Below are 26171 nucleotides of genomic sequence, written 5' to 3'. Positions count from 1 at the left end.
TTAAGTTGAATAGAATTCATTAAATATCCATTAAATAAAAAGATTATAACTTTAAATTTTAATTTATAGAATTCCATCTCGTAAGATAATTCTACATAAATATCCATTAGATTAATTTTCATATATAATACATGTATACTATTATTTTTAAAATAAATCATGATTAAACAAAAGTCAACAGTATAAAAATAAATCAACCAATTGTACGCCAAACTTAAGGCGCAAGGATCATCAGAGTATGTATCAATTTGGACCACAAAGAGTGAATAATTATCATTCAAGTCATTTTTTAAATTTATCCTTTAAGGCTCCGTTTGATACATAGATGAGATAACTCTTGGATTAAAATATTTGAATACCGTTTGGTATCATGAATGGGATGTACGATAGATGAATAAAAACATGATGAGATGTGGATAAGCAAGACATATATATAAATAATATGTTATTTTGTATGTTTTTTATTTTGTAGGATTATTGTGTTTGTTCTCTTAATTACCATTGTCAATTTCACATAATTTCACTTATATGACACTCATCCTCCACTAATACCATGGGTTAAGAGGTATTTGTCATCAAGTCTATATCTAATGTTATACCGGGTCATGAGATATCATTGGGTTAACAAAAAAATGAGAAAAACATGGGATGAGTAAAAATTTGTGTCTCATCACACTTTCATCTCATGTATAAAACGGTGTCTTGATTGATAAGTGATGGATAAGGGAAGATAAGTATGTATTTGATAGTTATTTTTATGTTTGATATGATTTTTAAAAATGGGATAAGTTAGTAGAAATAATTTAGATTGACCAAAATGCCCTTCTTTCTCTCTCAATTATTAACCTATTTATTTTCATTATTTATATTGAAGGGGTGGTTTTGTAAATTGCTTTTATAATCCATGTGAATAAACTTAATCAAAGGTAAAATGGGTTGATGAGTTATCAATGAGTTATCTAACTTTTAATAAATCCTTATTTTTATCTATGATCAATGATTACATCAAACATGTGATTGCAAGACAATCAAGAGTTTATCCAACATACCAAACGGGCCTAAATGGCTACTGAGCGATCGTCGGTGTCAAAAAAATACACAAACAAAGAACGACTCCGGACAGAGTTTAGAAGATAAAATTGACATTTTCATTGACCTTTCGAGTTTCGGCATTCTCTTATTCTTCCCATATTTGCAACTGCAAGAAGCAAGAATTAACAATTTAATTTCACCTCTCTACATTCTTTTTCCATTAATTGGAAGTCATTTGTTTTTATCATTTTCAAATTTAATTTATCTATCTTTTATAAGTATTACTGAATAAATTTGATTTTTATTTCTATATATTAATATCCACGGGCAGCACACATGCTGACAAACAAAATTATTTCATTTTAATCCAAATTTAAACGCAAGCTTTTGTACTAATCACATCTCTCAATATGAAAAAAAAATATATATAGATATATATATATATATATATATATATCTATCATAATCATAAATACAAAAAGTTTGACAAAAAAAAAAGTTGGAATATTTTACCAAACATTTACCTCAAAAGAAAATCTAGAATACATCATATTAATCTATGATCAAGAAAAAGATTGATGATTTCTCGTAGAAACAGATGCATCCTTGGGCGCAGCTTCTGAAATCTTAGCAGCATTTTCTGGCAATTTGGGACGTATGAATGGTCTTCGCAAAAATTTGAGAGGCCATCTTTTAGGGTTTATTTGTCCCAGTAATTTCAGCTGTTCCTTTCTGAACTTTCGGTTGGCGTACCATGTTCCGCTACGCCAGCCCAAACCATACCTGTATATTTGAGACGTAGGACCAGAAACATAAAAATTTCAGGTTTGATATGAAATTGAAGAATGATACTAAAATGACCACATTGAGTGAAAATTCTTAATTTACTGACCCAATGATTAAAGTTGTTCCGGCGGTGGCAACACAAGCTGGAAGACTCATGGTTCCGGAAACGAGCTTCTTGAAATCAGGGTCTTGCGTCAGATGATTATTTTTCATCTGCCACAATGATCATAAACAAGCAGATAAATGAACAAGCAGAAAAATAAGTAAAAACAAATTACTGTAAAAATGTAAAGCTAAAAACTTGGTATGCTATCAAAGTTCAATAGTTCTGTGTTTCAATCAAATTTCTTTCGGGTGTCTATGGCTCATTAATCTTACAGACTTACACAGAAATCGAATTTGCATTAAAAAGAAAAGAAAATTGCATTTGCATCACATTCTCAACCCAAAATCCACTTAATCTTCTCTCCGCACTTAATATAAGGTGATTATTTTCATCAACTCCATAGTCCATAGAGGTAATCTCATAACATTAAAATGAAGAAATGCTTACAGCTTTCTCAATTGATTCAAGCCTTTGGTCAACTCTTGACTCATGAAAATGGCGTAAACTATACCCTGCATCACGATAACTAATCAAAATTTGACACAATCATCAGAAGTAATTTGTAGGTTTACTGCACAAGTGAAGAATCGTAGTAGCATGGTTCAGTTGAGCGACGTGTTTCAAACTAAAATAATAATAAGAGAATATGAACCATTTGCTTTCCTGAGGAATTTCCACTTGAGTTACCAGAATTAATTTAACCAGAAGAATTGTCCATCATAAGGATGTAACTCCAACTCATAAAACCGAACCATTTCAACAACATGAACCAACAATTACAAAAGCTTGTTTTTTCTTCTTTTTGCCTCCAAAATTATTGTCCCAAAGCAGAAGCTGGGATTTTTATTATATTCCGGGAACATTGTAAAGCATAAGATCGAGATTGCTTTGTTCGCTTTTGTCTCTCTTTGCAAGGAAATACATTCAATTTTCTAGTGGAAAGACCATCGAGGAAGAAAATGAGTAATAACAGAGGAGTAGTGGTCTCCCAATTAAATCAACACAAATCAAAAGATGCATAGTTAGTGCAAAGCATTCATAATGCAAATCATACATGCAAAATATTAAGCACAAAATTTGGTTGTCCGCGCACATGATGAACCCTCCGACAATTTGCCATCTATTTAGTTTTTAAACAATTTCAACAGAAATTATGAAAGAAGTAACTACTAACTACATCCAATTTATGTCTCCTCTTTCCAGTTTCAAGTGAACTAGTCAGGCTAAACGGATCCGCAACAGCAATTGAAAATACAGTGGATCTCCTTCTCACATCCTTCATAAATTATTTAGTGGCACATGGGAGAGTTAGATGTTGTCTCAGCTTAGTCCACTCCCTTCTCTTCACGAATGACTCCATCAGTCGCCACTCAGAGTTGAGGTATTGCCAGTCCTCAGGAGATTTTATAAACCCTCGAGGTCGAATTATGTAATTAGTAAATCAAATTTTCACTTATATATAAACCGGGAAAATTGTTTGAATCTTAACAAAATTTAAGATCCAGTTGTCTGTCCCCTTCCCTCTGGCACGGCTGTATAAAACTACATTCACTCTTATATTCATGGATTTTCTCAAACATCGAACAGAACCAAACTTATATCGTAATAGCGTTCTAGTCATCAACATACACTACGCATTCAAAAGGGTTCACAAAATTAATCTCCGCGAATTCGAACTCAGAAGAATTTAATTCCAACACTACCATTTAAACCCCAAGAATAGGCATGTACAAGTACAACTATAACAAAGCAAGGAAGATAGAAACTGCAATGAAATATCTTTATCTAAAAAAAAAGAGGGAAAAGAATACCTGCCCACGCCGTAGCAACCGAAGCAATAGAAGTGGAAACAGTAAACACAATTTTATGGTTCTCAAATATTGCCTGCGAAATGGAAAACAAGAACCCATCTGAAATAAATGAACTTTGATCCATAAGCATCAGCAAAACAAGGAAAAGTAAATTTTTTTTTAAACAAGGAAAAGTAAATTTTTTTTAAAAAAAAAATTGTTCAAACACCTTGGTCGCATAAAAAGTTTCCTGAACAGCAGTCCATGAATTCAAAGCCTTACTTCTCAATCGAGGAACCGTAAGGTGGCGCATAAACGATGAACCCGTTGCACTAAAACGCGGCATCTTCCGACAGAACGAGATTTATACTCAGTTTGCTTCTTTCATCGAACAAAATGTACAGACTCAATCCGACCGTCTTGTCGAACAAACCCTTTTGTTTTTGTTTTGTGGTGTTGTATTATGTGGGGAGAAAAGAAAAGGAAACCTAATTTAGACTTTGGAAGAATTTCGAAATTTGATATATAAATGCTTTTTTTATATATATATAAATGCTTAAAATTAATGTTTTTTCCCCCAAAATATATTATATTACATCGTACCATTTTATTATATTTTCCTGAGTTGTCACTAGCTACAAAAATAAAGAAGGGGAATAAGAAATTGTTGAATTATAAATTATATTATGATAGGAATTTCATAAAAATAAAAAAAAATTGTGATTATTGAATGAAATGTACTGCAATGGGTTCTCTGTAAATAAAAAATAATCCAAATATCCAGTAGAAAGCCTCGTTGACCAGACGTGGTGTGCATTCAAAAATCAAATCCACTCCCACACCAATTCTCCACTTCACAGCTTCTGAGGGTTTCTTTTCTTTTCTTTCTTTTTATTCCCAAAAAAGAAAGAAAAAACAAAAAACAAGAAGGAGAAGGAGAAGGAGAAGGAGCTTCATTGCAAACAGTTTCTTTCCCGGCAAATTGCAGCATCAGCAGTAGGAGTAAGTGGCCTTTTGTTTCTGATTTGGGTATGATTTTTTTTTTGTTTATTTTGTTGCTGTGATCGATTTCTAGTTATGGTATTCTTTGATTGTGCACAGTTTCTTGCATTTCGGACAGCTGTTGACATGTAGCTTATTGAAATTAAATTGATATTTTGTTGGTCGTTCGGGATTTCGGAGCATATTGGGCAAGCTTCGGCCGAAGTATTTAACTAAGTTATATCGAATGATTCAGACTATGATGACATCTCGATCATTGCCTCTTTTTAATTCTAACTCAAACCATTATTTTTCTTGCATCAGCAGGGGCGGCGGATCAAAGAACACGGCGAATTCAGGGACACCTTTCTGTTCAGCAAGTATGGGTCCTACTCGATCTTTTAGCCATGGGACAAATGTCCCAACAAATTCTAACCAAGTCAAAGAATCGAGCTTTGATGCTGGCCCCACATTGGTGAATTATGTGGCTGCTTGTGAGGCATTGCAGAGCTTGCGAGACATTCGGAGCTCAGAAAGAGAGAATATTCTTGTAAAAAAGTTGAGGATGTGTTCTATAGTGTTTGATTTCACAGACCCCACTACACATGTGAACGAGAAAGATGTTAAGAGGCGGATGCTGCTTGAGTTGGTCGATTACATATCATCAGTGAATGCAAAGTTCAGTGAGGTTTCCATGCAGGAGATGACAAAAATGTTCTCAACCAATCTGTTTAGAGCGTTACCCTTATTCGATCATGACGCTAAACTGCCAGGTGGCGTGTATGATCCAGAAGAGGAAGAGCCGAAGTTGGATCCTTCTTGGGCACATCTCCAGGTCGTGTATGAGCTCCTATTGAGATTTGTCGTTTCGTCACAAACTGATGCTAAGCTGGCCAAAAGATACATTGACCATTCTTTTGTGCTGAGGTTGCTCGACCTGTTTGATTCAGAAGATCAAAGGGAAAGGGAATACTTGAAGACGATTCTACATCGTGTGTATGGGAAGTTTATGGTGCATAGACCTTTTATTAGGAAATCAATCAATAATATATTCTATAATTTTATTTTTGAGATGGAGAAGCATAATGGCATTGCAGAATTGCTGGAGATATTGGGAAGCATAATTAACGGGTTTGCTTTACCTCTAAAGGAAGAGCATAAGCTTTTTCTAGTGCGTGCACTGGTTCCCCTTCATAAACCAAAGTGCATGTCTATCTACCATCAGCAGCTGTCATATTGTATTATTCAATTTCTGGAGAAAGATTGCAAGCTGGCTGATACGGTCATCCGTGGCCTTTTAAAGTACTGGCCTTTAACCAATACTTCCAAGGAAGTCATGTTTTTAAGTGAATTGGAGGAAATCCTGGAAGCAACACAAGCTGCTGAATTTCAGCACTGCATGGTCCCTTTGTTCCGTCAAATTGGCTGTTGTCTCATCAGCTCACATTTTCAGGTCCTATAATCCATCTATTTACGTTTGACATCCCTGCTAGCATGGTTGATTTTTTGTAAACTTGGAAAAATGAGCTCGGACCTTTGGCATGCCATATGATATGCATTCAATTAGTCTTGTCCTGATTGTTGTCAAAAATACATTTCTTGGCTTGCCACAAGAGTTTTTGTTCCATTTTCAGCTGAAATTGTGTTTTTTGTTCATGCTTTGGTCCATCCTTTTATTGCATAAATCACACATTTTAAAGGAGAATTGAGGAAGAAATAATTGAAGATGAAATTTGAGAAAACATGAATGTCGCTCATAATAATTATATTACATTGCCTTCAGCACTTGCTGAGTCCTAAGAAGCAGCCATTTTTAGGCCCTCCACCAACAATGAAGAATTTACACCGGTTTTATTGTGAATTAGAAATGAAAGATTTGAGCTCTTGTGGCTGAATTTAATTAGTTTACTGGGCTGACTTTAATGCTGACCCGAGTTTTGTCTTCAACTTTTGTGGTTGTAAACTTGTAATTGTGATGGAATATTTATGAAGTTAATAAGAAAGGTGTATTGAATGATCCCATAAAATTTAGTCAGTACTTCAGATTTTGGATGAAATGATCAAGTGCAATTTGTATTTATGCAATCTCCAACATTATTGTCCATTGAGCATTGCCATACTATAAGTTTTTCCTTGTTCTTGGCTGAGAGAATGAGGACTTTATACTTCTCTGGCACATATTTAAAGAATTTTTCTGGTGTCGGGACGACGAGGATGAAATTTTCATTATGGGACAGTGCAGACACTCCCTGTCTCCAGTTATTTTCACTTTCTACGGGATATCTTGTGGATGAGAATGTTCAAGTTGCATTGCTGTCTTCAAATTAAGCAATAGTCATGAGATGTTGATTTTAACAACTGAATAATCTTTACATGTGGAGGAATAATTGATGGTGAATAAAAGCTTAAAACCCATGGACAGAAGGGATTGTGCTTCCGTGCTTGGCATAACTTTAGAATTACCATTTAATTATTACCCTTTCGTTGGTAGCAGCTCTCTTGTCAACTGCATTTGCATATGAATCAATTAATTTTGTATGTTAAAACAAAATATCACCTCTGTTCCTTTCATCAGATCATCTATATCACTTTCTGCATATCTTGGTTTTGCAATGTCATCTGCGCAGAAAAATACCTGTTTAAATATTCTCTTTGTCACGATTAGTTTTGGTTGATATGAAAGTAGGAAGGGTGGTGTCTGATGCTAATAATTTTCTAATATTACCAAGTAGAAAGCTGCATCTTATAAAAACTCAGTCTTTTGCTAGACTTGATTCTGCATCTCATTTTTAACTGTTACAGGTAGCTGAACGTGCTCTCCTTCTATGGAATAATGACCACATACGGAATCTATTTACTCAAAACCACAGAGTAATACTCCCTATTGTACTCCCTTCACTGGAGAAAAATGCACGTAATCACTGGAATCAGTCTATTCAGAGTCTAACTCTTAATGTACGAAGTGTGTTCTCTGATGTCGATCCATCACACTTTGAAGAGTGCTTGGCAAAATTCAAAGAAGACGAGATCAAGAAAAAGGAAACACTGGAGAGGCGAGAATCAATGTGGAGGGCATTAGAAAACGTGGCTTCTTCTACTGCTGCAAGTGGTGAGGCTATCCTGTTATCTAAGTTCCAGTCTTCTGTTGGCATAGCTACCACAGCTAGTTCCGAAACAATTGTGGGTGGTTGAAGATAGGCTTATAAGCAAAATCTGGAGATATAGACCTTTGAATGAAACGAGCATCGACAGGAACGTAAGAATTCTTCCCTGGGGAAGGGAGGGGAGGAAATTCGTTGGATATGGAGCTCTTTTTCTTTTGATTGTTTCTTTTGGGTGGGGGAATCATGGCTCATTATTTTTGTTTTTATCAGCCATGGGATTCATCAGAATGATGTTGGATTTCAGTAGATGATATGGAATTTCTACATGGAAATTATTTTGCTTGGGTGCAAAATATTCAGAAATATTTTCCTTTGGTAATTTAACAAACATTTATGTAATTATTTGTTTGTCTTGTTGACTGAATCTGAGATTCTGAACAGATTCTGAATGCATTTAATGGTATTTTCCATCGCCAATGTAATTCTTTTTTTTTTTCGTGTCGATTTGTAACAATGAAGCTCAAACTGATTAACTATTTTTCAAGTTAAAATATAAAAGATTTAAAATCCTTTCCATATATATTCTAGGAATTTAAACAACAATGTGCTCAAATTTTGGCACGAAACTCCAAAATATCCTAATTTTTTAGCAATTACTTGATGGTTTCTTGTCAAAATGATCAAATATATTGAGTGAACGATACAAAGTACGAACAGATTTTTCTTTTTTATAAAAGGAATACCACAGACAATCTACGTTGCATTGAAGAAACAGGTAACCTTCATACTAATCATCACCGTAAGCTCTGAAGCTATACCGCTCCTGATAAAAATCATTGAAGTGAAGATATGCTTCAAACCATTTCGGATACCGAACCAGGTCCCCAGCCAAGAACTGCATGTACCGCTGGCTCCCTTGAGGCACGACCCTCACTTCTCCTTCCTCGACATAAACCAGCTGATCGACGTGCCAGTCCCACGGAATCCTGCATTTTCCTGTCTTCCACACGGACCACCTTGAAACTCCAAGTTCCACTAACCGATCTTTTGACACATTCCTTTCCACTCTCACATTGTAGAGCTCCTCCAGTGACTTCTCCACCCTCATAGCTCGTATGCGACTGGTACTTGAAATTTTATGATGTGTCATGGTTTTGTTTGTGGTGAAGGAGGTAAGGGATGGACATGTCGTAATGCTGATCATAGCGACCGTTTAAAGTTAACAAAGACCGACGGAATAGGGAATCCTGCAGAATTGACAACCAAGATAATCACTTGGATTTTGCACCTGAATTCAACTAAGCATTTGCCTAAATCAAACAAACAACTGCATTGTAAATCCTAACAGAATCTCCTATCAGAACTAATAACACGAAGTTTATGGTGGCCCGATGCTAGAGCTATTAAAATAAGCAATTTAGGACTTATTTCAAAACCGAATCTTACTGAGCGTGCATATTCTAAAGAAACAAGAAGTTCCTTACTTTCAAGTAAATGAATCAAACATGTACTGCTAACAAAATAATTCAAACATCGATTCCCGGAAGAAAAGTAAGAAGTGAAATCACCAATCAATTGTATCCATTTAATGAATCCAACATTCCTGGTCAGAAGTTGAACCAGATATGCGTGTGTACACAGCACAGGAATTCAATACTCAAATTTCTTCGATTCAGCTACTTTTTTCCGCGAAAAAAAAAAAGTAAATTCAACTCGAAAGTTCCTTATTCTCGTGCTCGTCAAATTTCTGAGTAAATTGGAACCAGAAAAGGGCCAAATTCTTACCCTTATTCGCGATTGCTCGTAATGAAAATCAGAGCCTCGTCTTCTTGCCAATTTTCGGCTCGCAAAAATAGCAAAGTATTAGCAAAAACCACAGTGGCCTCTATCTGATAATCAGAGGGGTTTATGATTTATCATTCATCATTTATTGTCCTCTGGTCCACTCTGAGAGAAGTAATTCTCAATTTGGACCCCAAAATTCTAATAATTTCTAAATCAAGTCCTCGACTTTTGGAATCACCCAAGCTAGTTTTAGGAAATTTATATTTATATTTATATATTATAAATTGAGAAATTATATAAATTTTGTGTTTAACTTTAATAAAATGTATATAATCCTGTCATGTTGTGGTGAATCTCTTATGACCCAACTCAAAACTATTTTAATATAGATTTTTCTATTAAAAAGTTAATTTATGTGTTAAGCATGAATTTTGTCCATAACCCATTTTAAGTTTTATTTTTGTTATTCAATAATTATTCATAGAATATTTTTTATTTATATTAGTGGATCGTGACACCACGATAAGACGTATTTCGTTTAAAAATAATAATTAATGAAGTATTTTTTTAAAAAAATTAAAATAAAATCATTGATTTTCGAAATTTGTATTATAGGAGAAAAAAATACAAGGAGAAATATTATCATAATATAATGAAATCATGTAGTTAATCTAATAAAATAAAATATATTTTAAGTAAATCCAATATTATATTATGGCTTAAAGTTAGTATTTGGCGATATTGTATTATATATATTAGTCATCAAGCACACATGTTATGTGTAACAAAATATATATTTGCATATATTTTGATTAAAAATTTGCAATCTACTTACGATATTTTAAAAAAAAATATGACATAAAATTTAGAAAAGATGATTTTAAAAAATTATAAAATATGAAATTTTAGGGTACTCTATAAAATTAAATGTGCGAACTTGTGATTTTGAAATTAATAAAAAAATTCATTGAATTATTCAACTATCTTAATTTATTAATAGTATAGATAGTAAAAATGGTTATAATAAATGTTTTACATTTCGATTTGCTTGATCATCATGTGAAAAAAAACAAAAATAAATATTGATATTCTCAAGAGATATCATGAATTGTTAAGGTAGACGAGTGTCTGATCAATCTCTTGTCAAACGTTTTTTAGACGAGCATGTTTCACATATTTTATGATGTGCATTTTATTTCACTAGCTAAAGTTTGCAAATCGCGAAAACTTATACGTGCATATGAATTATGGTCGTTTAGAAAAATTGATAAAATTTATTGGGCTCCGAGGACGTATCTGTTTGTCAAATGTCAACTGTGCAACACCATACTTCATTTCAAATCACAACTTTCTCACAAGCCAAGTCTTGACAGATTTCCTTGGACATCAAATTTTGTTCAACATATAAACTTTCAAAATATATTTTTGACCAACAAAGAAGTAAGATTGCAGGGAGAGATGAGTTTCCTCGCAGGGAGATTAGCAAGCATAGAGGGTGCTTATTTCTTGCAAGAATCCAAACAATCCGTAACCCGACTCCTCCAAAACCAAAAAAACTCCAAATTTCCCAAACCAATCGCAGAAAACAATGAAGCAGCGGCGTCATCATCAATAACAAATGGAACTGCAGCTGATGTTCTTCCTGAGGTCTTGAGGCACTCTCTGCCGCCAAAGATTTTCCGATCTTCGCTGGAGAATTCAAATTCTTCTTCCATCACCGCAGCCTCGAAATGGGTCCTGCAATCCCACCCGAAAAGCGGCAGGGTTTCGGTTGCGTCCGCTGACGCTCTTAATCCTCTCAGGGCATATGTCTCTCTTCCCCAGGTCACGTTTGGACCTAAAAGGTTTGATCTTTATTTTGATTTTTAGTTTTTTTTCCTTGTTTTGAATTTATGTGTACTTCTTTTTTGGTTCTGGGTTGTGTGGAACGGTGGAAGTATTGCATTAATTTGGACCAAATTCGTCATTCATCCTTCACATTTTCTTGCAAGTAAATGGTCTTTGAATTTGATTCTTGATACCGGCCTCTTGGTCTTATGTGCGGGGCCCGGTTGGAGTAGGACCAACATCTTATGATGACTGCACTGAAGTCACCGTCTCTAGCTCCGATTGCTCGGGGGGATTCCCGTGGCAAATGCTGTTGCTTTTGAACTGTTAATTGTTAAATGTGGAATGTTTTTAATGAGATGAAATTGATTCAGGTGGCAGCTGCCTAGTATGGAAAGCTCGGTTATACCATCAACAGCTAACGACTTACGACATGACAAGTACACCCCTATCAATCCCGAGAAGTTGAAGGCTGCAGCTGCAGGGCTTTCTCAAAGTAAGGCCTAATTCTAAATTCTGTATGGTGTGCTGATTTAGCCCGGTCATATGTTTTAGTAATCTAATTATGTGATTTCAGTTAAGTTGTCTGACAGTATTGATTACCAGAAACAAAGTAAATACTACTGATGATTATGGGCACTTTGTGCTAGAATGCCTTGGTACATTGGATCAGCATGCATATAAGTATATAACAAAAATACTACTGATGATTATGGGCACTCCATTAATTATTTCATGCTTATGTTTTGAAGTCGATCTAGAAAATGAATAGAGGGCGAGTACAGGGTCAAGATCATTTCATGATCTTGGAGCCCTTTTGTCATCATCTGTACTTAAAGAACTCACCCATTTTTCCCCCAAGTTTATTTACGTCTGTTGGTTCTCCCTTTTATGACAGTCGGATCAGCCTTTGCAATCGCTACTGCTATGGTCTTTGGCGGTGGTGCCTTGATCTTTGGGGTGGCAGCATCAAAACTGGAGGTGCACGATGTAAGTATAGATTTCTCACAGCCCTTGGAAGGCCTCTGAATGAATCAATCAGTTGTGTTTTTTTTATTTTATTTTAAAAAAACTATATTTAGTCTTATTGTTTGGGCCTCGTTATTATACTTTAATTTCTATGATTTTCATGGATAAATTATTTGTTTATAAGATTTTCTTGGATAACCTTTCTCAAAACTTCCTCTGAAATAGCTGGAAGTGAGGTATCTGGCATGTGCATTGATTTTAGAAATAAAATGATGAGGAAGATGTTATAGTCTGTTTCTTCCATAGAAAAATTATTGGTAAAATACAGGTGCCAAGCTTGGAAAATATAATATATATTTTGTGGAGAGGGACAACAAGTTGATGATTTAACTAGAAGTCTAGAATGTTTACGATTATAAGGAGTGCCCATTTGTTATATCATTGACTAATGAGGTTGTGCTTGAGTATGATAATTGTCTGTTCATAACATGGTTTGTTTTGTGTGCTTGTATCTGATACTATATGATATTTTATTTCAAAGATCATTGTCTGTGGAGATTAACGTATGTTCTTGCACACATACAAATATGCTCGCTCGAACACCTACATAAGATAGATGGTTTGAGCAAAGTTATAGCCACTTTTACATGATATCGTTTGAACGTAAATAATATGAATATCTTAATTATGAATACCTGGGACAGACCCAAGTCAATGATCGAATATTTTTGGCACCCGTCCCCTGCTCACTCTTTCTCCTATTTCATGGATTTTGTCTGTCTTGGCAGACTGATGACCTGCAGACCAAAGGGAAGGATCTCTTCCAACCAAGGTTTGAAACGATTAGGGAGCAATTAGCCCCATTCCGAACTTGGGTACGTGCTATGATGACGATACTCTAGGTGAAAAGAAATAGTAATAGCATAAAAACTTGCTGATCCTTTTTTGCATTTGTATGTTGTCTTATTTTAGACCGAAAACAAGTCAAAGAAATGGCATTTGGAAAGGAAAGAATCCTTCAAAGAGAGACCTCTGATGAAAGAGCTGTCCAGGACGCTCGGTTCCAAGACGGCGACTTGAGTGTCTTTTGTTTTATGTCCTCCGTTGAAGTGACACAAAGAGCGCTTGGTCCTTGTTAGGTGCAGAGCGCAGGCGTGTTGTACAAAGAAAATGAAATAAAGAACAACAGAGAGAGCTATGTTGTGTGTATTGTTTATTAATTTTCGATTAATTGTGTTGAAGAGTACATACGTATTATATACTGGTGGGATAACTCATTTGGCTTCAATAGTAATACACTCGTTCTGTAAATATTATATCAGCTATATTCGATCTTTGCTTATCAATTTACTGGGATATCTCTTTCCATATCAAGATCCCAAGATTTAATGGTCTCAACTAAAATTAAAATTAAAATTAAAATTAAAACTAAAATTAAAATAAAAATAAAAATAAAAATAAAAATAATTAAAAAAATCGTGATTAACGATAAATAGTATATATTATGGAAGGGGTCCTTCTTTCTCGTTTTTTTAAAGGATAAGTGAAGATTAGAGAATACGCCATATCAATAGAGATGTCAGGCGGGCCGGCCGGCCCCGGGCCCGTTTAGGCCCGCCTCCAAACGGACCATAGAAACTCTAAGGTTGCGGGCTAGGCAGGCTAATCTGTCAAAATTTTTAAAAAAAATCAAAAAATATATTAAAAAATCAAAAAATAAAATTATTATTTGAGATTGAAAAAAATATATTAACATGTTAAATAATAACAAATAATAAATATCACTATCAAACAAATCATATAAATTTTTGATGTTAACTATTATATTTTGGATTAAAAATCGATTTTCCAAATAATATGAATAATAGAAATAGATATTTAACAATAAAATAATAATAATGTAAGATATTAAAAGTATTACAAATACTAGTTTTAAAATTTTAAAATCACATTATTTAAAAATAAGTATTTTTATGCACATAATTTAAAAAATTAATTTTTTTTAAAAAAAACTGGCGGGCCGCCCCGCCCCTCAACCCGCGGCCTGTTTGCGTTGGCCCGTTTAGGCCCGCCTCAAAACGCGCCAGTAAAACCCCAACCCAACCCGTCAATTTTTCATGGCGGGGCGGTCTGACCTAGGGATGTTATCGAGCCGATCCGAGGTCGAGTAGCACACTACTCGAACTCGAGCTCGACTCATATTTTGCTACTCAAGCTCGATCGAGTAGTAAAATATGTGCTCGAGCTCGTTTGTAGTTCGAGTGCTCGAGCTCGTTTGTAGTTCGAGTACTCGAGCTCGAGCTCGAGCTTAAAAATATATATATATATATATATATATATATGTAAATTAAAAATATATGAATAAATAAATAAATAAAATATTATATATATATTATAAATTATAAAATAAATAAATATATTAATATAATAAATAAATAAATATATAAGTATTATAAATAAATTTATAAATATAATATTATATATTTTATATTTATATAGATATATATTTATATTATATATATATTTTATATATGTGGCTTATCGAGTAGTTCGCGCACATAGTTTCAAAGCTCGACTCGAGCTCAATTGTATTCTCAAGTTACTCGAGCTCGAGCTTGGTCAAATCGAGCTCGAGTCGAGCTTTGACCGAGCTGCTCACGAGTAGGTCGGCTCGTTTGCTCCTCTAGTCTGGTCCAACGGGCCCGACCCGTTTTGACGACTCTACATATCAATTTTCTTTTTTTTTTTCTCAAAACTATAGATATTATATATACTAGCGACAGAAGCGTGTGCGTATAATATAATATATGAATATTTTATAAGTTTTTATTTATAAAATAATGTATTATTTAGTAGTTAAACAGTAATTATTGGGAAAATAATATAAATTTAATATGCTAATACATTCAAATTGATATTTGATATATATATGTTTGAATTTAATTATAAAAGCAAACATTATACAGATTGGTTGAAGAAAGATGGAAGATGTTAGTGAGAAAAATAAGTTTAAAAAAAAATGGACAAAAAAAGGTAGAATTGGAAGATGATTTTTTTTTTTGGTATCATGACACACAAAAAAACAGTTACTATAAGACATCAGTCGTTATGAAATCTATACGATATAATAATGCATGAAACCCAACAATGTGTTTGAATGTTTAAAAAATAGAATTTGGAATTGGATTTGAAATTGAATTGGATTTGGATTTTAAAATCCATGGAATTGAAATTCAATTTTGTGTTTGGCAAAAAGTTAAAATATATTTTGGAATTTGATATTATAAATTTTGGATAAATGAAATTTTATATAAAAAAATATAAACAAAACTTAAAATTTATAATATGTAAAGTATATGAATTTATTATTAAAAATAATTTATTGTTTTATAAACTCAAATCCCTTAAAATCCGACCAATTTTGTAAAGATTTCACTTAACTAATTGAAATCCTATGAAATCCCATCAAATATCAATCCCATTTTGAAATCTCAAGTTGTCAAACACTAAAATGGTATTTTCAATTCCAAATCCCACCAAATACCATCTAATTCCACTTGTCCAAACACACCGTTAGAATAACCACCTTGGTCAAATTAATGGATTGACAAAAATGTTATACATACCATCTTTCAATTTTATTTTTTAATTTAAAAAATAAACAAATGTTCATTATTTGTAGATGTAATAATATAAACTATTTATGTACGCGAAATCGCTTGCGTGGATTACTAGTAGTATAGAATAGTATTCCGCTGCACGCGTTCCGTGCTCGTACATTTCGTTTTTTTAAAAGACAATAAATAATAAATTGTAAAATTAAAAAATAATAAAACAATAAATAATAAATTGTAAAATTAAAAAAATAAAAAAATATAACGTTTTCCTAAACAAATATTCACAAAAAAATTTATATATATCTTATAAAGTGAGTGTCATATTTGTAAATAAAATAATATCAAAGGGCACAAAGTGAGCTTTTAATGGATAGAAAAGAAGAAATTGTATAAAATGAATATTTTGCCCAATATATTTGGTTTTATTGAAAATTAAGTTAGGAAATAATGGTAATTTCAAATCAAGGTTTACCAATTAATTTAAAGTTTGTTAATTAGGGTGTCTCTACTTTAATAATATATATATATATATATTAAGATATATATTACCAAAAAAACATTTTAGTGCTTAAAAAAATATTCAAAATGGTAGAGTTTTTTTTTAGGAAATCATTTATTAAGTTGATCGTACTTGTATTAAAAAAAAACCTAAATAATTGAATTATCGGAAGAGATTAACTTGCGTGGCGTGCAAACGCTGCAAAGTTACTTTGCATGTTCGATCCGATGTCCTTGAAACAGCAATTTTGCTCCAGTCCCCAATTTGTGCTCCTTGATCTTGTTTTTGTTTTTCCCATTTGAAATGAATAGTCAAAATCCCATTAAAAAACTCGAATTGTTCTCAAATGGCATCATGGTTGGAGTCTTTGATGTCTCCCGCGAAGACTTGGGTTCTCTCTCGACGCCTCCGCGAGTATGGTATATTCTTTTTAATCCCTTTTCTGTCTGCTGAATTTGTGAGAAAACTTGGCAGATGGGATGGTGTTTATCGTCCGTCCGAGGTGCAAATTAGTATGCATTGCGTACAATTGCCTAAGCTCTGCTTGCAAATTTGTTTTTTCCTTAGGACGCCGCATTGTGGTGGCTGTGCTAATGAAAGGAATACAGAAATGTGTTTTGTAGCATGATTTATGTGAAAATTAAGAATTTAGTAGGGGTCATTCACATACCATAGAACTTTTAATGGAAAAGGAAGTTGAAAGATTTTAACTTTTTATGACAATGTTCGGTGATATTTTGCTATGAACGTGGACTTCTTTGAAAGGTTTGAGCTTTAAATTTCCTCTTAAATGGCGAGTTTAATTTCTGCCAGGAAACATATTGAATAGTTACCTGAAAGGGAGAACCGAGGCCAAAGCTGAAATTAAGCCATTACCGAGTCTTGAAGAAGTTGAGAAGATTATAGGTTACCGTTTCAATAACCATAGTTTACTGGATGAAGCTTTTACACATCCATCATATCATAAGGAAAGTGTGTCGTATGAACGGCTTGAGTATGTAGGTGACGCGGTGCTTAATCTCTTAGTTGCTAAAGAACAATTCTCCATGTACCCAAACCTCCCACCAGGATCGTTGACACCTCTTCGTGCTGCCAATGTCGACACTGAGAAGCTTGCACGTGCGGCTGTCCAGCACAACTTTCATCAATATATTCGTCATGGGAATCCAGTCCTTAAAAAACGAGTAAGTTCTTGCCTTTTGAGTCCCCGGTTTTAACTTATGATTAACATTTTTCTGCAAATTTTCCTGTACTTCCATAAATATTTTTGCTGCATTCCCTGTCTTAAATACTCCTGTCTTTATTTGCACTCCTCTCTATTCCCTAACTTCCACCTCTCCTTGTCATTGCACCACGTTTATTTAAGGCTACATTGGCAATTGAGTTGCTTGAGATGCAAATGCAAGGTGGTGGGGGGATGCAAAGGGGATGCTGTGAGAAGGGGTAGGGTAAACTCAGGGTAGAGGCCATGCTTGACTGCAAGTTTATGGACTACTTTGTGCTGTCGAGCTACTGTGGCGGTGATGCCAGGTAGCGCAACATGGGAGAATGAGATAACGAGTGGCATGTGAGACGAGCAAGGTAGCTTTCTATTCTTGGGGTGATTGAAGAGCTTCTTAGGATAAGGTTAAAAATTTTAGGTCATTGAGTAAAAAAAATTTGAGGTGGTCATTTTGGTACATGATGGACTTACCTGAACCATATTTCTTTTAAATAGCAATTCCTTTAATCTAGCATGTAAAATACATATTCAGAAATTTGAATATTCAGAAATTTGAATAACTGAAATCTCAACATGTGGACTCAGATGCCGTGATAATACCCCCTTCACATTTTTCAGATGCCACGTGGATTCAGAAAGATTCATTTCTTGGAAAAGATTATTGCCTATTATGAACACCTGTAAGGATTCAAACTTTGTAAGTTGTTGTCGAGATTCTATTAACTTCTCGGTCAGTGGTTGAATCATACACCATTTTGATCATTCAATAAAAGAAGGCCATTCTCATAATATAGAACCTCTAAGCATAACCTAGTGGAAATATCAAACATGACAATAAATGACATTGGTATAAAAACGTAAAAGGCCAGATTGCTTCTCTCCTGGACTGATGATGATTTATAGTCTATTCTTGATACTTCGAAGTCCAGCAGATAGAATGCGATGTGGCGCCATTAATCTTGAGACCTGTAGCACACAAACTTGCATTGATGAAAATCATGCACTGCCCTTATTGCAATAATTTTTTTTCGATGGCCATCTGATGTGGGTTTTATACCTTAGAACACAGCATAACCTAAAGAAAGGAATGTGTTGGAGGCGATGACCATCTTTAATAAGCTGGCTGAAAATCTTTCGCTTTTGCTTGCCATGTATATCTCACTTGGTACCCAAGGTTGATAATGCCGACTAATGGTTGCCTTGGGCTTTTTTTTTTGGATACTTTTTGTTTTTTAAAATTTATACCTTCTCATATACCGTGTGCTTGTGCAGATTCAGTCGTTTATTGACGTTCTTCCTAAACATCCTGTACATTCACATGGACTGATTGATGCTCCTAAGGTGCTTGCTGATGTCGTTGAATCCACCGTAGGGGCTGTCTTCATTGATAGCAATTGTTCTATTGATACGACATGGGAGGTGATTCCTTTGCCTCCGTCATTAGTTTACTTTCCAATTCTCCTCCGGATGTGTGAGAGAGCTCATTTTACGTAGTCAACAGGAAAAGAGCCGCCGATCTTGTGTTGCGTTACCTTTTCATCCTGGCTATACAGTTGGTTGTTTTGTGCAGGTTGCAAGCTATCTACTGAAACCCATGATAACTCCTGAAAGTCTTCAAACAAATGCAGTGAAGAAGCTTTTTGAGATATGCCAAAAATACAAGCTGAAAGTTCGACTTGTGGATCTGTGGTCGCAAGACGGTACTTACAAAGTTTTTGTCAATAACCAACTGAAAGGTAAAGGTATCTGCCATGAAAAGAAGGAGATCGCGTTAAACAGAGCGGCGAATGATGCTTATAAAGAAGTTGTTAGAAAGATGAGCATGACAAGATCTCCTGATGCTGGCTATTAACTTGTGATATTCTCGTTTTCGTTTCTCATTTTCTTTTGGTAGGGAGTTCAGAGGTGGTTTATCGTCTTGAAAAATTTTGTAGCCATGCAGCATTTGATACAAGTGTGTCAGTCTAGAAAACTTTATCTCAACATGTCTTGAAGAAAAGATAAATAAAATTTAAAGATTTTTTAAATCTCAAAATGGCTTCTTGACCTTGCTCAAAAATCAAAATGTCAATATTGCAAGGAACTTCGATTCGATATTGTGGTCGGCATGATAATGGTGTTGCACACATTCTGGCTTCTAAGGGCTTACGAGATTATCTTTGGTTGTAATTTTGAACACATTTGATTGAACTGTATAAGATAGTTTTTTTTTTTAAAGCTAAAAATCAAAATGTCAATATTTTAACGCTAAAAAAATGTCAATATTTTCTTAGCGGAAATGAATTTTTGGGCCAGTTCAATATAAAAAGATATTATAATACTAAACACGTCATGTTTAAATCGTTTAAAATAAGTTTATCCAAATACTCGTTTAAAATAAGTTCATCCAAATACTTTAATAGTTTATTTTTAAAACAAAATGTGATAGCTTATAAGCTCTTTTAATAAGCTTAGCCAATCATCTTATTAATAATAAATGTGGTTTTTTTTAAAAGTTACAACTCTTAAATTAATTGTTTGTACTCTATCTTAAGATAGAATCAAATAATCAATTTTAGATTTATTAACTTGAACTTCAGCTCAACAAATTTCAAAATTTTCAAGAATCAATTTAGTTTGAGTTTGGTAATTATTTTTTTTTTAAATCAAAAGTTCGGTTCTTTATTTTATTTTATTTTATTGTTTGACCGTAAGGTTCTTTATTTTCACAACAAAAAGTAATTATATAGATTATAAATAATAAATAATTATAATAAAATATTTTAATCTCACGCGCAAACATTACTGATTTTACCCCGTATCCCCGACATCATATTCATATTCATATTCATGTTCATATCGATCTTGTTGTATTTGCTTAGATTGAAGGAGAATCGATAAAGAAGCAGAAATATGGCGGTGAGAACTGGGGTTGTGAAGGCAGCTCTGGCGATAATGGCGGTATGCTTGGCCGGATACATAGTGGTGCCGCCTCTGTATTGGCACTTGAGGGAAGGAATCGCTGCTGTCAGCCACTCATCTTCCCGATATTGTCTACCCTGCGACTGCGACTGCGATTTTCAGCCCCTTCTATCCATTTCCCATGGTATACTTCATGTTCGATCTGTTTAGATCTCTCTATTTTAGGCGTTGAGTTATTGGGGCTTGTTTGTTAATTGTCATGCTCACTTTGTTTTTTTTTTTTTAACTGCTTCAAATGTTGATGAAATGATTGTGTCTCGTGGTGTGGAATTAGGGGATATTGAGATCTGTTGAATCTCTTGAAAAATTTAGTGACATGGTCCACCGACTGTGACTTTGAGCTCTTCTGCTGTGGGATTTCTTTTGCCTTTCGGTTCTTAAATTATGTTGACTGCAAGAGAGTAGGGATTTATGCCCGGCTCAAGTTTTAATGGATCTGATATTTCATCATGAATTGTGTGTTATGCTAGAGCTGGTGACTGGTGAGTAAGAAATAAAACCACAGAATTTTGTTTTTCGCAAAAGATTCAGAGAGTTGTGAAGGATCCGTATTGAATCTCGAAGAAGTGGGAGTGAGCATGGGAAGTTAACTGAATATTGTGGCCTCATGGTTGCCAATCAAATGAGAAAGTGCCACTGCTATAAGTTATAACTATCAGGCAATTGCTGAATGCTGGTATTGCCACCATCAGTTATGAGAAGTTTTTGTAATTGTCACTGATATGAAAATCTAGTTCATGGATATAAAGTTGTTTTAAAGTCGTGTACTGTTGACCCCAAGCTTACTGGCTTAGTGGCTTACCACTCACCGTGACTTATTAGTTCAAGAAAGGGAATGCAGTCTATTATTGACAACTCTTGGCTCTTGCCAAATTACATGTGATATTTTTGAAACTATTGCGTGAAGTTAGGTTGAACTTTAGACGTGGAAATTTCCGTAAGAAAAAGTGTGAAACATTGTTTGTGGCATGAGCATTATATTTCTTCCAATAGGATACAAAATAAGAAAAATAATAGGTTCTAGCAAATTCTCTTCAATCAACGTAGTTAAGGTCGAATACTACATTACTCCCGCATAGAATTTCCTATCTATGATAGATTCATCTATTCATATGTTTCTTGTTGAGGTCACTGGAAAATATATGTTTTCAAATTAGCTCGAGATGTTCATATGGGACCACTCATTTTAGGGTCTTCTAGAAAACCTTTAGTGATACATAGGAGTATCTCCGTACCTTCAGTTTCTCGTTATTTACATGTCATAAGTTTACCACTGTTAATGCTCATGGGCCATTGCGTCGTTTTTCGATATGTCTCTTTCTCATGTTTCATCCGGTCTTCAGGTTGAAGCTTGCATATGCTGATCACCTGTTATTGCTATTTTTGTTTTGCAGGACTGAACAACGGTTCCTTTCCAGGTATATTTCTTGCGACTGTTTTGTCATTTTTGAGTAACATTTAATTTGGTTTCACGTCATTTTCCATTTCAAGTGTGTTTATTAAATTATCCGTTTCATTTTTTTCTCCGTACATCTATAGATTGTGCAAAGCATGATCCAGAAGTGAACGAGGATACACAAAAGAACTTTGCCGAACTACTATCTGAAGAATTAAAGACTCGAGAAGCAGAAACTTTGGAAAATCAACGACGTGCTGACATGGCATTGCTTGAAGCTAAGAAGATGACTTCCCAATACCAGAAAGAGGCAGATAAGTGCAATTCTGGAATGGAAACTTGTGAAGAGGCTAGAGAAAAGGCTGAAGCAGCTTTGTTAGATCAGAAACAACTTACTGCTATGTGGGAGCTGAGAGCTCGACAAAAAGGTTGGAGTGATTCTCTGTCTCAATCCTCAAGGTAATTCTCGGGTTTTTTTCTTCCAAACACGGGTGTGTATCTTCGTACATGCTTCTTTGATTCGGAGCATTTGGTAATGATGCTTTTACACAAAGTTAGTATGAGTGCTCAATGCACAACAAGAATAGGAAATTTATTTAGTATGGAGGAGGTGAATAGATGATCCAATTCAATAAAAAGAATACTCTTTTTTCGTTATTATTCTTTGTTATATGTTTTGTCAAAGTCCGAACTTAGTTGGATGAACTGATGTGTATAGAAATACATTGCCATGCATGTTAAGCATGAATTCTCACTATGTACGAAGATATCTGTATTAATTCGTCAATTTGTAAAATCAGCGAGTACATCTTTGGTGTTAACCTAACTCTAGTGAATCTCTTCCTGAAATTTATATATGCTTTTTGGTTTTCCGAGTAAGAAGTTGCACTTTATACCAAATTTTTCTTGCTAGACCGAAACAAATGTTTATTGTATATATCATGAAACCTCCCATCTTAGTTGATTGGAAGGTATCGTATTTGGCACAACTTTCGGATGAAAGAGTAAAAAGGTTCTATTTTTTAAAGCGATGAATGCAATGGTTGTGACCAGTGACCGTTGAAGGTGATACTTGTTGAGTGTAAATTGTTGTTTCAAGAGGCAAGTTCAGAGGGGACACTTGAGAGCCCGAGTTGATGAAGTGGTCATTTGACAAACAAAAGAAGTTGCTACGATTCACCCAAATGCAAACTGTTCCCAAGAACTACACAAAATAGAAAGGACCATTAAAATGAACAATAAGTAACAAAGTGACATGACTCAGAGCCACAGTTTCTATCACTATGAAAGAAATGCCAAAAGTTTCGAAGTGCCCTGCATCCCGTTTATAGAACCTTCAAAGACCGTGTCTTTTTTAATACACAATAATAATAACAGAACCTTAAATTCCGTTTGTCTGATCTTTTTCTATCTGGATAGTGACATGATTTATGTTATATTCCCTCTTGAGATACTCGATCACTTTGTCTAAAACCTTGTCAGCATCAAACTCAGGCTTAACTTTAACATGGCATGCTAACAAAACTTTCCCAACTGTAATAGCCCATATATGCAATTCATGGATTGCAACAATCTCCTCCATCTCACAAAGCTCCCTTTCTATTCTTGTTGCATCAATCTCTCTAGGAGTACTCTCCATGAGAACCTCAAGAATGTTGCGTAACATCTTTATTGTCGTCACCAGCACAAGTACAGAAAAGATGAGCGTACAAATCAGATCGACGATTTTCCACTCGGGTTTATACCAGATAATAGCTCCACCAATCATGACGCCAACACTTTGTATTGAGTCTCCAAGCACATGAAGGTAAGCCCCTTGAACATTTATGTTCCTTTGCTTCTTGCTACGGCCTTGTTTTGATTCAATCAGAGGCTCACTCACATCTCCAGCATTAGGATGACGATGCTCATCATGGGTTGTGTCATCCTTAGAGACATGGTCATGATCATGATCATGATCATCATTGTGATCATGACCGTGATCATGCGCATGGCCATGACCGTGATCATGTCCAAGCAAGATAGCCATGATAACGTTTACCACTAAACCAAAAGCCGAAACCAAGAACATTAAGAAACCTTGAACCTCACCCGTATCCTGTATGATCCGAACAACAGCTTCATACACCAGAATCCCAGCAAGAAGCCATATCAACTGAATGGACACAAGCGCCCCCAATATCTCAATCCTATAGAATCCATAAGACTGCTTTGGATTCGCCTCCCAACCCGCGGCCCATAGCGAAAACAATGATATAGCAAAAGCTGCAACATCTGACAATAGATGAGCTGCATCAGTCAATATCGCGAGACTGTTGGCTTTTATCCCACCCACGATTTCGACTATCATAAACACAATGCACATTGCGACAGCTATCAAGAGTTTCCTGATTGAAGCTGATCGTTCTTGCGCGTCTTTCGAACTGGTCGTGGAATCGGTGAAACCACAGGGTGCTCCTGCACAGGCCTTGCTTCCAACAACCGAGCCACTCTCTGCTGTCGGGGCATCGGCCTGGACCTCGATTATATGCCCATAATCTGATCTTGGCTCATTCATCTGTGTACAAGGAACTCATCATCAAACAACAATTCCACATCATTAATTTCAAGCTTCCTACTTTTTCTAGAACCCAATTAATTCTTTCCAAGAAACAAGAACATCAAAGAGAGCATGACACCATTATTCCCAGGTCATATATCTATTTTTTTTTTCCAGGTCATATATCTATTCGTTATTCATTAGTCCACCATAACACCATTATTTCCAGGAAAAATCAACTGCCCAAAAAGGCAAAAAAAAAAGGCCCAAAAAAAAAAATTCCCCTCCTGTAAAGCATCAAAGAGAGCACAATGATTGATCTAAGAACCATAGTATCTGTGTTAAAGAAAGAAACCCGTCATAAATAAGCCAGAGAATTACCTTTATGAGGATCTTGATTCGCAGCTATCAACAGAAGAAATGAATGTCAATACTATTGATTATGATCGAATGATTGGAGAGGCTGACTGCTGTTAAAAACTAGAAAGGTCCATCGGAAAAATAAAAGGTTTTATTTATTTAAAACGAACATGTTTAAAAATATTTTGTTTTTCTTTTAGAATAATTAACACAGAACAGGTGTAATAAGTAATAACATCGCTTGTATAAATAATTTTGAAGGAGTCGTTTCGTAGAGCATTTGACAATTTTTTATGAAACTTATATCTGACATGCGTATCATTATAGTTGCATCTTCAACAATTAAATAAATAAATACTTTGCTAAAAAAATATATAAATATAAATCCACGTATCGTTAAGGTCAACTTCAATATTATATAAATAAATAAATACTACTCTCTTCGTTCCAATTATATACCACACGTTTCCTTTCATATATCAATTTTAGTAATATTTTTTTTACAATCTTTTACTAATATATCTCTATTAACTACACCTTGATAGGGATGACAATTTTTTCAGCGGATTCGGATTTCCGCAAGAAAAACCCGAAACGGGACGGATTCGGGGGTGAATATTCAAGTATGGGTTAGAGTTCAAAAATTTTTAAAAAGTCCCGCAACTAAAAGTTGTGCAATCATTTTTAAATACATTAAATAAGAATAATATAGAAAGTTTGTATAAAATTTATTTTCCTAATTATTTTTCTTAATGTGTGTGGAAAAAAATAGGACTATATAATCGAAATGGAGGGACTAGTGTTTTCGGTGAATGCATACAATGCAAGTTGTGCGTCTTTACTCAGTTCAAATAATTATTATTGATTTTTTAATATATTTTTTAGTTATTAATGATGTTTTAAATTTAATGATATATCTAGGTAGATAAAGGTAAATAAATAAATAAACATTTTTATAACTTTAAAAGATTATTAAAATTTGATAAAATATTTAAAAAAAAATTGAGACATGTCTTATGGATTCACACACGTGAACGAGTCATCTCAACTCATATCTACAACGAAAAATAAAAGCAATACTTGATTGACTTGTTATAAAACGGGATCACCACCGGTAATTTAGATCTCAAATATCTAATTTAATTTTCGAGTGAAATGTATTTTGGTATATAAACTATTGGTAAAATGTCATATTGA

The 26171-nt window shown here is 34.4% G+C and overlaps 7 protein-coding genes across 14 annotated transcripts; 4 read left to right on the top strand and 3 right to left on the bottom strand.

Annotated features, from left to right (window-relative positions):
* Positions 1-1496: 1496 nt before the first annotated feature.
* On the bottom strand, positions 1497-4206 carry LOC140879986 (uncharacterized). The gene is made up of 5 exons (XM_073284005.1): positions 3944-4206; positions 3736-3808; positions 2372-2436; positions 1925-2031; positions 1497-1815 (listed from the first exon to the last, which is right to left on the bottom strand). Exons 1-5 carry the CDS (start codon positions 4058-4060, stop codon positions 1596-1598), a joined length of 582 nt encoding a protein of 193 aa, XP_073140106.1. The 5' UTR covers positions 4061-4206; the 3' UTR covers positions 1497-1595.
* Positions 4207-4531: 325 nt separating this feature from the next.
* Positions 4532-8262, top strand: LOC140879985 (serine/threonine protein phosphatase 2A 59 kDa regulatory subunit B' gamma isoform-like). 8 transcript variants are annotated; one of them, XM_073284003.1, is made up of 4 exons: positions 4532-4716; positions 4816-4920; positions 5023-6148; positions 7498-8262. In XM_073284003.1, the coding sequence occupies exons 3-4, from the start codon at positions 5078-5080 to the stop codon at positions 7885-7887; spliced, it is 1461 nt and encodes a 486-aa protein (XP_073140104.1). In that variant the 5' UTR covers positions 4532-4716; positions 4816-4920; positions 5023-5077; the 3' UTR covers positions 7888-8262. The 8 variants fall into 8 exon arrangements, with proteins under 8 accessions (XP_073140104.1, XP_073140101.1, XP_073140103.1 ...); XM_073284000.1 differs by having other exon boundaries at positions 5020-6148; XM_073284002.1 differs by having other exon boundaries at positions 4816-4932.
* Positions 8263-8463: 201 nt separating this feature from the next.
* LOC140884920 (uncharacterized) lies at positions 8464-9716 on the bottom strand. The gene is made up of 2 exons (XM_073291818.1): positions 9585-9716; positions 8464-9046 (listed from the first exon to the last, which is right to left on the bottom strand). The coding sequence occupies exon 2, from the start codon at positions 9001-9003 to the stop codon at positions 8587-8589; it is 417 nt and encodes a 138-aa protein (XP_073147919.1). The 5' UTR covers positions 9004-9046; positions 9585-9716; the 3' UTR covers positions 8464-8586.
* A 1212-nt stretch (positions 9717-10928) lies between these two features.
* Positions 10929-13691, top strand: LOC140884419 (uncharacterized). Its single transcript, XM_073291174.1, has 5 exons — positions 10929-11428; positions 11786-11907; positions 12310-12401; positions 13169-13255; positions 13353-13691. The coding sequence occupies exons 1-5, from the start codon at positions 11043-11045 to the stop codon at positions 13458-13460; spliced, it is 795 nt and encodes a 264-aa protein (XP_073147275.1). The 5' UTR covers positions 10929-11042; the 3' UTR covers positions 13461-13691.
* Positions 13692-16701: 3010 nt separating this feature from the next.
* On the top strand, positions 16702-19715 carry LOC140884130 (ribonuclease 3-like protein 3). The gene is made up of 4 exons (XM_073290804.1): positions 16702-16915; positions 17310-17680; positions 18991-19137; positions 19289-19715. Exons 1-4 carry the CDS (start codon positions 16843-16845, stop codon positions 19568-19570), a joined length of 873 nt encoding a protein of 290 aa, XP_073146905.1. The 5' UTR covers positions 16702-16842; the 3' UTR covers positions 19571-19715.
* Positions 19716-20509: 794 nt separating this feature from the next.
* Positions 20510-22938, top strand: LOC140879736 (uncharacterized). Its single transcript, XM_073283597.1, has 3 exons — positions 20510-20803; positions 22074-22097; positions 22219-22938. The coding sequence occupies exons 1-3, from the start codon at positions 20611-20613 to the stop codon at positions 22536-22538; spliced, it is 537 nt and encodes a 178-aa protein (XP_073139698.1). The 5' UTR covers positions 20510-20610; the 3' UTR covers positions 22539-22938.
* Positions 22939-23286: 348 nt separating this feature from the next.
* On the bottom strand, positions 23287-25194 carry LOC140879735 (metal tolerance protein 1-like). Its single transcript, XM_073283596.1, has 2 exons — positions 24996-25194; positions 23287-24632 (listed from the first exon to the last, which is right to left on the bottom strand). The coding sequence occupies exon 2, from the start codon at positions 24630-24632 to the stop codon at positions 23457-23459; it is 1176 nt and encodes a 391-aa protein (XP_073139697.1). The 5' UTR covers positions 24996-25194; the 3' UTR covers positions 23287-23456.
* Positions 25195-26171: the final 977 nt, after the last annotated feature.

The sequence above is a fragment of the Henckelia pumila genome, chromosome 2 (genome assembly GCF_033568475.1).
Source record: "Henckelia pumila isolate YLH828 chromosome 2, ASM3356847v2, whole genome shotgun sequence".
In the NCBI taxonomy this organism is placed as follows: Eukaryota; Viridiplantae; Streptophyta; class Magnoliopsida; order Lamiales; family Gesneriaceae; genus Henckelia; species Henckelia pumila.
The sequence above is the reverse complement of the archived record's forward strand: the minus strand, read 5'-3'. Positions and strand labels throughout refer to the sequence as shown.

Excerpts from the sequence above, each read along its gene's own strand:
- LOC140879736 (XM_073283597.1), top strand. The coding sequence starts at position 20,611 with ATGGCGGTGAGAACTGGGGTTGTGAAGGCAGCTCTGGCGATAATGGCG. Across the intron at positions 20,804-22,073 it reads CCTTCTATCCATTTCCCATG|GACTGAACAACGGTTCCTTT; the intron begins GTATACTTCATG and ends TTTGTTTTGCAG. Across the intron at positions 22,098-22,218 it reads GAACAACGGTTCCTTTCCAG|ATTGTGCAAAGCATGATCCA; the intron begins GTATATTTCTTG and ends GTACATCTATAG.
- LOC140879985 (XM_073283997.1), top strand. The coding sequence starts at position 5,078 with ATGGGTCCTACTCGATCTTTTAGCCATGGGACAAATGTCCCAACAAAT. Across the intron at positions 6,149-7,497 it reads TCATCAGCTCACATTTTCAG|GTAGCTGAACGTGCTCTCCT; the intron begins GTCCTATAATCC and ends TAACTGTTACAG.
- LOC140884130 (XM_073290804.1), top strand. The coding sequence starts at position 16,843 with ATGGCATCATGGTTGGAGTCTTTGATGTCTCCCGCGAAGACTTGGGTT. Across the intron at positions 16,916-17,309 it reads TCGACGCCTCCGCGAGTATG|GAAACATATTGAATAGTTAC; the intron begins GTATATTCTTTT and ends AATTTCTGCCAG. Across the intron at positions 17,681-18,990 it reads ATCCAGTCCTTAAAAAACGA|ATTCAGTCGTTTATTGACGT; the intron begins GTAAGTTCTTGC and ends GTGCTTGTGCAG.
- LOC140879735 (XM_073283596.1), bottom strand. The coding sequence starts at position 24,632 with ATGAATGAGCCAAGATCAGATTATGGGCATATAATCGAGGTCCAGGCC.
- LOC140879986 (XM_073284005.1), bottom strand. The coding sequence starts at position 4,060 with ATGCCGCGTTTTAGTGCAACGGGTTCATCGTTTATGCGCCACCTTACG. Across the intron at positions 2,437-3,735 it reads GGTTGCTACGGCGTGGGCAG|GGTATAGTTTACGCCATTTT; the intron begins GTATTCTTTTCC and ends ATCGTGATGCAG. Across the intron at positions 1,816-1,924 it reads GGAACAACTTTAATCATTGG|GTATGGTTTGGGCTGGCGTA; the intron begins GTCAGTAAATTA and ends TCAAATATACAG.
- LOC140884419 (XM_073291174.1), top strand. The coding sequence starts at position 11,043 with ATGAGTTTCCTCGCAGGGAGATTAGCAAGCATAGAGGGTGCTTATTTC. Across the intron at positions 11,908-12,309 it reads AGCTGCAGGGCTTTCTCAAA|TCGGATCAGCCTTTGCAATC; the intron begins GTAAGGCCTAAT and ends CTTTTATGACAG. Across the intron at positions 13,256-13,352 it reads TAGCCCCATTCCGAACTTGG|ACCGAAAACAAGTCAAAGAA; the intron begins GTACGTGCTATG and ends GTCTTATTTTAG.
- LOC140884920 (XM_073291818.1), bottom strand. The coding sequence starts at position 9,003 with ATGATCAGCATTACGACATGTCCATCCCTTACCTCCTTCACCACAAAC.